General features: G+C 37.5%; 1 protein-coding gene across 1 annotated transcript in view; it reads right to left on the bottom strand.

Annotated features, from left to right (window-relative positions):
- The window catches only part of LOC122246030 (uncharacterized), an 11,692-nt gene that overhangs the window by 639 nt on the left and 1,053 nt on the right, over positions 1-10,000 (bottom strand). Inside the window, exons 3-22 of the mRNA XM_043004281.2 lie at positions 9,137-9,234; positions 8,393-8,544; positions 7,208-7,410; positions 6,853-7,061; positions 6,654-6,760; positions 6,089-6,233; positions 5,807-5,950; positions 5,551-5,640; positions 5,146-5,277; positions 4,922-5,037; positions 4,664-4,792; positions 4,149-4,239; positions 3,454-3,987; positions 3,204-3,332; positions 2,591-2,725; positions 2,423-2,497; positions 1,669-1,821; positions 1,352-1,501; positions 502-708; positions 1-140 (exon numbers count right to left, since the gene is read on the bottom strand). The exon at positions 1-140 is cut by the window's left edge and continues 639 nt beyond it. Of these exons, the coding sequence (XP_042860215.2) occupies positions 21-140; positions 502-708; positions 1,352-1,501; positions 1,669-1,821; positions 2,423-2,497; positions 2,591-2,725; positions 3,204-3,332; positions 3,454-3,987; positions 4,149-4,239; positions 4,664-4,792; positions 4,922-5,037; positions 5,146-5,277; positions 5,551-5,640; positions 5,807-5,950; positions 6,089-6,233; positions 6,654-6,760; positions 6,853-7,061; positions 7,208-7,410; positions 8,393-8,544; positions 9,137-9,234 (3,119 nt within the window). The 3' untranslated portion in view covers positions 1-20. The remainder of the gene's footprint in view (positions 141-501; positions 709-1,351; positions 1,502-1,668; positions 1,822-2,422; positions 2,498-2,590; positions 2,726-3,203; positions 3,333-3,453; positions 3,988-4,148; positions 4,240-4,663; positions 4,793-4,921; positions 5,038-5,145; positions 5,278-5,550; positions 5,641-5,806; positions 5,951-6,088; positions 6,234-6,653; positions 6,761-6,852; positions 7,062-7,207; positions 7,411-8,392; positions 8,545-9,136; positions 9,235-10,000) is intronic.

Raw genomic sequence — 10,000 nt, 5'->3', positions numbered from 1 at the left:
TTCTGTTGTCGGATCTTCATTCAGTTGATCCAGTCACCCTCGCCTGTCTGTTTTGGTTCTTGATTCTCTGTGTTGTGCTTGTTCTTGGGGCTGATTGCACTGTATGTCTTTATTCCATACTTCATCTTGTGCGACTTAACCTACAAGAAGAAAAATATTTCGCGTTAGTAAATTATATGGAATTTCTCCGTTTTTTCTGCTGTATTTGATACTTATTTCAAATCTTATAAAAGCTAACAAATCTTATGTTCTAGAAAGAGGCGAAATCAGTACCTGATGATTTTTGGAGAAAATTATGAATTTCTTTGTAATGAAAAATGTGGATAAATAAGAGCTGGTAATAAAATAAATTTAAAAGGAAAATGTGGAATGTGCCCTTAACTGAACAATTACTGAAATCATCGATTGAACTCTATGCAGTTCATAAAATTGATTAACCTTTAACCTGTACTTGAATAACGAAGCATGGGATCGAAGCAAAACAAAACACAAACAACACACCTTCTTGCTTAATCGCTTTCCACTTTCTTCATTTTGCTGCTGGTCATTCTTGGTTTGAACATCGCACAAAGGAGAACGGTCACTGCTTACGTTGGCTACCATGCTAAGTGAGGACTTGGCAGACGTCGTTGGTGCCACGTTTGCACTAGGTATGTAGCCCGTTTTGCGCTTTCTTGGATTAACTATCTCGTCAAAGGAATCTTCGAGCTGATGTCGCATGGAAGAAGATAAGAAGTAAAGCAAATATACCGTAAATAGGTGAACATCACTTAAAAAAAAAGAAAGAAAAAAAAAAAAAAAAAAAAAAAAAAAAAAAACATATATATATATATATGTATACATATATACATACATACATACATACATATACATAGATATGCATATGCATATATGGTGATTAATTGCTCGTCAAGTGGTATATTTATGCCGTCAATGCCCTATTTCATACTTTTCCCAGCTTCCCACAAGTGATTTTGTTGACAGGATGTGATACCCCATATACCCTTAAATCAATTTTTCCTGGGGCACATCAGAGACCCAGCATTACCCTTACATGGTTTACCTTTAGCTCCTAAAAATTGTTACCCCCCCCCACACACACACACGAACACACAATAAACTGGGGTGATGCCACTCTATATATGCTGTGATTAACACCCATACAATTATGACAGCACAAACTATATTTCATCAAAGCTAGTAAACATAGTTTCAAAAAAATATTTCCAACTGCTTTGTTTTGTGGATATCCAGTATTACAGAAAAGAAGAGGAAACAAAAGAAGAAAAACAAGTAAGAGTTCACAAAGTCACGAGAAGTTAAAACTAGAGCTTCCAACCATTCATCCCACCTCATAAGCATTGGCGTCAGAGCTAGAGTCCCCGTCGTTGGCGCAAATCTTAGACACTGGAGACTTGAAGACGACTCGCTTCTGCTCTGTGGGCGGTACGAGGATGCGCCTTGGACCTGCCTTCAGAATACTTAGCTGAGTCCGATCCTCCTGGAAGAGCGTAATTAAGATCGTTCATATTCTGTTATAGTCAGCGGTGTTAAAAGATATAACTATTTTTTTCATCCGTTACATATAAAAAACAAATAAAATTCATAATCATGGTCAAAATCCATGTATGAAATGATAGAACATGACTATGTATAATTCGCTCCTACCTGGTGCGGCATGTCTCCCAAACATCTGGTTACTGGCAATGCTTTCGCTGTGGGAGTATTTCTGTAAAGTCCAAAGGGAGGGCGACGGCGGCTGAGGTATTGTCGAGGGCTCGGAGTTTTTAGCTCCTCTTCGGTATCCAGTGGCAACTCTTCCTAGAAAGGCCGAGAGAGAGAGAGAGAGAGAGAGAGAGAGAGAGAGAGAGAGAGAGAGAGAGAGAGAGAGAGAGAGAGAGAGAGAGAGAGAGAGAGAGAGAGAGAGAGAGAGAGAGAGAGAGAGAGAGAGAGAGAAGAGAGAAGAAAAAGAGAGAGAGAGAGAGAGAGAGAGAGAAGAGAAGGGAGAGAGGAGAGAGAGAGAGAGAGAGAGAGAGAAGGAGGGAGAGAGAGAGAGAGAGAGAGAGAGGGAGAGAGAGAGAGAGAGAGAGAGAGAGAGAGAGAGAGAGAGAGAGAGAGAGAGAGAGAGAGAGAGAGAGAGAGAGAGAGAGAGAGAGAGAGAGAGAGAAAGAGAGAGAGAGAAAAGAAAAAGAAATAAAAGAATAAAAGATATAAAGAAAATGAGAGGCTTTGACAAAGCCGTCTTTCTGCAGCTTGTTTGGACATCTACACCTATTATACCTCTTTCAACTCATTCTAGAATCTTAGGAGATAAAGAAGCTTCATATTCTGGAGACATTCAAAATATGACAATGTATTTTTTCACTGAAATATAAGGAAATTCTTAAATGACCTTAAACAATCTAAAAGATACACATCTTACTGTATAAGCGGTGGTGGTCTTCTTTGGTTTGGCATTTGTCTTCGTTCCAGCAACAGCTTCCACGAGAAGTTTCGTCTGTTAGAAATAACATTTTGTAAAAGTCGGCAAAAACGATTGAAATCTAAATTTAACATCTCAACATCAAGCAATATTGTTTAAAAATCGTACGTTTGCTGATGCCACATTTGCAATATCTGCCTCCTTCATTGCGAGTTTCTGTTGGGTTTCTAGTAATTCTGCCGTTATCTTCTTCATATTGACCTCGTTGTCAGATCTATATCGCTCAATGATACCAAGCATATCCTGTAAATAAGATAAATTGTAATATGTGTAAAAAATGCAATCATAAGTAGTCAGAGATAGGGCAACGCCAGTACTCTACCCAGTTATAAAAACATCTTTGTAATCAACAAAACATGCACCCTTGCCGACGGGTTTCTTATGGCATATCAAACTTATACAGAATACCACACGATCATACACTTCATTAACAATTATGAAAGTTTACAGTAACAGTTTCTTTTGTATTGGGAAATGTGGTTCATGTTTTTGACTTATTTATGAGTATGATTCATGCTGAACAAATTGTAAATAAAACATCGAAGAGACGAACAGGCACACAAGAATACGCCGAAGGCCTTTTCGCGCCATTGCTTCTTCAGGGCATACATTGGAGAAGCAATATAGCGAAAGGGCCTTTGACACAGTGTTCTTCCCTTCGTTGATTTATTTAGAATATGACTTTCCCAGTACACCAGACCCAAAGCCTGGAAGAACATACCTTTACTTTGGTGTCAGCCTCCTGCATCACATCCTCCTTCTCCTTGTTGACCTTTATCATTTCTTGTTTGACTCGCTTGAGACTCTTTTTTGCCTCGTCCACTGATTCTTCTAATGCGTGAACTTCCGCCTGAAATAGTATGTTTATGATATTGCTTCTGACATCAACATGAGAAATATAAATATTATGCCACACATCAATTCTTATAAAATTGGTATATAGTTCTAACGATAAAAAAGGAATCACACACCATGTGGTTGGAGCGTTGTTCTTCCATGCACCGTTTTAAACTTGCAACATCGCTTTGCAACCGCTCACATATATTGGAGGACGTTGCGAGCTGTTCTTCTTTTTCCTGAAGTTGATTAGCAAGGTTCATTTTAGCCTCATCAGACTGGCACTTGAGCTTATCTAACTCAATGTCCTTTGCGTCGACCGTGTCTCGCTGGATATTCAAGTTACTGAGAGCAGCATCGAGAGCTTCCTGTAGGTCGACCACCTTCTGCTGCGTCTCTTGCAGGTTCGCTTCGTGTGTGCGAACCAAGTCCTGAAGACCGTTGATCTCTGTGACTTTATTTTGAAGTTCTTCCTCCAGCGCCTTATGTTTCTCTTCTTGTAGTTTCAACGCTACTTCCTGGGCGCACAGTGTCTCCCGAAGCTCCGACTGAAGCGTGTTTCGTTCGGTCTCAATGCTCTGCAACTTCTTCTCCAGTGCTGCAATCGCTGCCTCTGTCTTCTCCCTCTTCTTGATTTCTTGATTTAAGGCTTTATTCTTGGACTTCAGCTGAAAAGAATATACTGATTAGTTGTAGTGATTTTTGGGGGGAATTACAATGTATAACATTATGATTTTGATCTTGTTCTAAATATTTTCTACTAGTGATAAGGATGATTATGCTAGCAAAATATCATATCGACTAAGTAAACGTTAGCAATAGATATCACCTCTTTTTCGTGTTCCTTGAGTTGAACTTTCTGAGATTTTACGAGTGCTTGTTGTTCCTCCCAACCCTTATTTAAGGTGTTTTTTTCGTTTCTGAAAAAAATAATACAATCTTGAGTAGCAATGAGAGGTTAATGATCAATGACATGCAACAAAAAACTGTAGAGCTATATAAAGAAATTCCACTCTACATTATCACTATCTATAGGTACACTGTATGTGTGTATGTAAGTATATGTATGCATATATATATATATATATATATATATATATATATATATATATATATATATATATATATATGTATGTGTATATATATATATATATATATATATATATATATATATATATATATATATATATATATATGTGTGTGTGTGTGTGTGTGCGCGCGCATATGTACATACATGTATTTGCGTGTGCATTGTTCCAAAGGGGAACACCAAAATGTCTATTGTACGAGAAATGTGCACTAATGATTTTGAACTCTACAGCAAATAGAATTTGAACATCTTACGCAGTTTTCTTGCACTGGCCCTCAATGTCTGAGATTTGCCGCTTCAGTTCTGCCTCCACTTCAGCCGCAGTGTTTGTAAGGTTTTGGATCTTTAGCTCATAGCTCTCATTATCTGCTGTCCACTCGTTTCTGGCAATAATAACGTGGTATAATTTTATAAAAATAAATTTCTTTATACACAGTATTTTGGGTACCGACTTTCACATACACATACACATGGATAATGAACCCTTAACCAATATTCAGAATGATGCTTACCGAACACTGGTCAGCTGCTCATTAAGGGTTTGTATATCTCCCTCCAACGACCTAATATTTTGATCTGCTTCCAGTGCCAAGTCTTCTTGGAGTTTGACTGCGGCATCTGCATTTTCCTGTAAAGATTTGAGCTTCTAAATAATTTGAATGCTAGGTCCAATGCTAATGATTAATAGAGTCAAGTAATAGATGGTTGGGTATGCATAGAAAATACCGCAGCATACCTGGATCTGTTTGTTCAAGTTTTCTATGGCGTTAGACATTTCGTCATTTCGATCTCTGCAGCACTGTAATTCTGCCTTTGTCTCTTCCTCTGCCTTCTTCTGAACCTGCAGAACTTCAGTGAGTTCTGCAATCTGCAAATAAAACTTGAGTATCCGAACAAGGTTGGAGTCAAACATTTGTAGAAATAGACGTTGATAAAAAACATTGAATAAATAAATAAACAATGCAAGTAAACTCATGCTGTCAAGTTGAGGTGCAATCATATGCAGCTTTTCTATTAATCTATAAACTGTATTCACGAGGATTCTGTCAATGTCTATTTCCATAAAATGCTAGACCGAAAAGAATGAGGAAATGGGATTTTCTAGGTTCATGAATACGCAAGGAAAGGATTGAAGGCTTACCTGTTCTTCCAGATGCTTAACATGTTTATCTTTCACCTCCAAGAGTTCTTTTGACTCGTCTAGTTGTGTCATCAAATACTGTTTGTCTTTCTGTTAAATAAAGAATTTTAAAAGGCTATATATATAATTTACTGATTTAGAAATGAATATATAAGTTTTATTTTATGTAAGATTTTGCGTCACTAAATCATGCAATTAGTATTCACCCGAGATGTGCTCGAGAAAAACAAGTTCAATTACGTCCGGATATTCCTACCTGCACGTCCTGGATATCTGAATTCAAGTGTGCGAATTTGGTATGCATATCTTTAAGACTCAGGGACAAGAGCTGCACTTCTCGTTCCATCTCAGCGTGTTCTCCTTGCAAGTTTGTAATCTTATTATTGCTGCAGTCGAGTTCCTGAAAACAATGTAATGTCACGGTAATTGAAGATATTTGCGTAAAATTTATATCGGGGATATTACCTCCCACTGTCATGTGTGTACCACGATAATTCTACTTTATCCTGGATAAGAGGTGAGTGGTATACAAGCATACCTTTTCCAACTCTTGTTTTCGAGTTGTCATAGCCTCAAGCTTATCCAAGATCTCGCTCTTGCTGCCTTCCAATATGCCGTTTGCTTTCTTCAGATATTGGATTTTCTCCACCGCTTCCTCGAATTCCTTTTGACTTTCCGTGCGGCTAAGAGATAATGCGAACAGTATAGACGGAATTAATAGTTTTAGGGTCTATTATTGAGTATCTGTGTTTTTTCTTTAGTAGTTTAAATTATCAATGATTTACTAAATTGTACTATACAACGTTCTTTTGTTAAAACGCCTCTAAAGGAAAATACATATCCAATACTTCAATATTTTGTCAAACGGTCACGGCCAGCAAATGTATTGGAGGAACAAATTTAACTTGAATCCAGATACAATTAAGTGTTTTGGCTGCCGTTGAATAGTAATTGCACGTTGTATCATTTATCTAATCTAATTCGTTAGCATTGATATGGTCGTGTAATAGATAGGTTCTAGAAATTATATATTTTTTACGATCAGTGACCTACCTTCAAACTGGAATAAAAATGGAAAATCAAAATAAATGAAAAAAACTTACCGACATTCTTCTTGTTTTAGATCTTCTTGTAGTTTGGTTACCTGGACAGTTAAGCCTTCTATATGCTCCTCCATCTCCTTCTGAACACTCTCTAACGTGCCTTTAACCTAAAGCAGAGAAAATGAAATAGAAATACAATATCAGATAAAACTAAGGATTGAAGCGTTACTGCAGGCAGTAACTGAGAGTTGCCACTGACCTCAACAATTTCCAATTCGAGAGCCGTGTTCTTGTCTTGGGCACAGAAGAGACTCCCCTCTGTGATCTTTAGGAGCTCCGTTAGCTCTGAAACCTTCTCCTCGTACATAGACTTAATCTGGGCGAGCCTTGACAGCGACTCATTCATCTCCTTCAGTTCTTGTTCTTTAGACGCGATCTTCTCCTGCAGCTGATTTACTTCAGACGCAGCTGTTAAAAATGAGTTTTGTTCACTTTCTGAATTTTGAAAAACTCTCATAAATTTAATTCATGACCTGCTCCTATTTAAACTGAATGATGAATTAAATAACCATCGCACACTAAGCACGGAACTGTTCGACTGGATTTTGATTTACCTTCAGCAGTAATGCTATCCACTTGCTGCTTGTGTAGCATAGAAAGGCTATGGAAGTTTTCTGTTAACTCATTTATCTTCTGGATTGTATCATTGTGTGCGTTACTTAACAGGTCTTTATCCTGCTGGAAAAGCGACAGCGTAACCACAAGTTCTTCTTTCTGCTGTTCAAGTGTGAGGAAGAGCTCGCGAGTGTGTGTCACTCTGAAATAATATACATAGGTTAATGTTAATACTATAAACCAAGTTAAAACAGTGAGGTTTAAAAGCTCAATACATGTATATAATGATAAATTGTCTGCAATGTGGGGTAAAACAAAATCATTGTAAAAAATGTGGAATAAAAGGAAAACTGATGATTATCTGCTTTGAACTTTGTTGAGGTGAATTTACATGTTGAAAAAAGAGGATGATTTTACCTCAGCCTTGAAAATATGCTGCATAAGATAATCATAAAATCTAAAAACTCAGAATTTTAGTTGATATCATTCTTTAATGATGTGTCATACTATTTATATTCGCAGGGTGTAATGTCAAAACCAAGTGCCCACATACAAAAAGATATAAATGCACTAATTTAGTTGCGACCAAATGTAAATTCAGATACAAATAATCGACTTTCTTAATCCTCAAATGTAATTGCAGGTTTGAAGCTTTAAACGCAAATCAAATACAAGTACTACCAATGCAGCATTTTCAAAGACGCATATTTTAATCATAAAAATGCCTTGATATTCATTTGAGGATTCCTCTTCCTTTAGCCAGCCCAGGTCTAATATATGTATCAAGAAATTTGTATTTTCAAGTGATTGAATTTCATGCAGTTATCTATAATTCTAACATGTCTGAATCACTGTCCATACAAATATATTAGAGAAAGAGGTGTCAACCTTCATTATCTGTGCAAAAGTGAGAACATCACTGCTCGTTTTCAATAGTATTAAACGTTAATAAGTTGAATTACTCAAGTTTATTTGACCTTATTGGATACATACAGAAAATACAAGGGTGAACCGTGATGAATACTAAATCAAAACTACATTTCATAAACTTCTCAAATATAAATTAAATACAGTTTTTAAGCTACAAATCTACAAATACTAGGTGAGGATTAAACATATGATAAGGCGATTTAAAAATCACGCCATTTCATACATCAAAATAAACAAGACTAAAGATTACTTACTTCGCAGCGATCAAGTCCCTCTCTTGGCGCTCCCTGAGCAAGCTTTGTGAGAGGTTTTCCGAGCTCAGCTGCAGCTCCATCAGATTCCGGCGCTGGTCTGCGATGGTCACCTGAGCCTCGTTCAGCTGTCGCTCGAGCTGCTTTGTATTCATCTGTGGAGGCGACAGGTTCCTTGTAAGAATGTTCATTTACTTAACTGTAAAGTCATATTGAGACCCCCTCCCTCCGAAAAAAAAGAAACAAAGAAAATAAGAAATAAAATATGTATAGTATGGTCCTGTGTATATGGGTTATTATTACTAGAAAATAAAATTCATATTCTATGGCTTGTCTGTTGTAGTACTTTGTCTCCCTCTTTCTCGCGCCGATAAACATACACACACACACACACACACACACACATATATATATATATATATATATATATATATATATATATATATATATATAGATAGATAGATAGATATGTGTGTGTGTGTGTGTGTGTGTGTGTGTGTGTGTGTGTGTGTGTATGCTCACGTGCATGGCTTGCAACTCCTCTGATCGGGATTAATTTTCAATGTATGACTTCAGTTTTGGCAGTGATGCCCTCGTTTGCTTAGCTGCCTTCTTCACTCCTGGTGCTATGCTTTCTCTTCTGTCTATCCTACCTGTGTGTTTGTATGTATACATGTATTTCCTTCTCCCTCTTTCTCCGTTGCTGTTGCCACATTTTCCCCTTTCTTTCTGCCCCCTCTCTCTTACCTCAGTCGAAGCCTTCCATCGTACAATATTTTCCGTTTCTTGCTGTAGTTGTTTGTGAAGATCTTCCATCGCCACAGCTCCTTCACGCTCGCTACACTCTGAAAAATAATAAACCTTGTTACGTCCACTGAAACCAGGAAGCACAACTAGAGAGAGATAGAAAGAGAGAGAGAGAGAGAGAGAGAGAGAGAGAGAGAGAGAGGGAGAGGGAGAGAGAGAGAGAGAGAGAGAGAGAGAGAGAGAGAGAGAGAGAGAGAGAGAGAGAGAGAGAGAGAGAGAGAGAGAGAGAGAGAGAGAGAGATGTGTCGTAACGAGTGAAACAATGTCACACAAACAGCCACCACATGGAGGATGCGTCTAACCATTTATTTACACCCCATTTCACGCCTTATAGGCCGTTATCAGGTGGACTTCAGACGACTAAAAGGTTTCTCTATGGCACAACAAACTAGTGAACAACGAGGTGTTGTGATTATAGTAGGGATGTCTTACAACTGCATAAATAACTTATTTAGACTATTACTGTATTGAAGGGGCATGTATGGTGTGAAAAAAACAAATTAACTAAAAGAACCTATGAAGAGAAAATGAGGTACCGAGAAGAGCTGTAAATTGGTGATGGAAAAGTTCGTCTGTCTGTGAGCAGACTTGACATAAGGTGCATCTGAACCTGTCTCTCGGTGAGTCGCTCGAATAATTCTTAGACAGATCTCCCAAACGTCTGTTAGACAAAATCTAGAAGGCTTGTATAGTAACGAGTAAGTCTATAAATAGTGAAAAACAATAATTTGCATATAAAGTATAAAAAACTGATACTCTTTAAAAGTGGTGGCAGATTGCCGTTTAATTTTGGAGTATTTAATC

The sequence above is a fragment of the Penaeus japonicus genome, unplaced genomic scaffold (assembly GCF_977035675.1).
Source record: "Penaeus japonicus unplaced genomic scaffold, GWHDUDI00000001_assembly GWHDUDI00000018, whole genome shotgun sequence".
NCBI classification, from domain to species: Eukaryota; Metazoa; Arthropoda; class Malacostraca; order Decapoda; family Penaeidae; genus Penaeus; species Penaeus japonicus.
The sequence above is the reverse complement of the archived record's forward strand: the minus strand, read 5'-3'. Positions and strand labels throughout refer to the sequence as shown.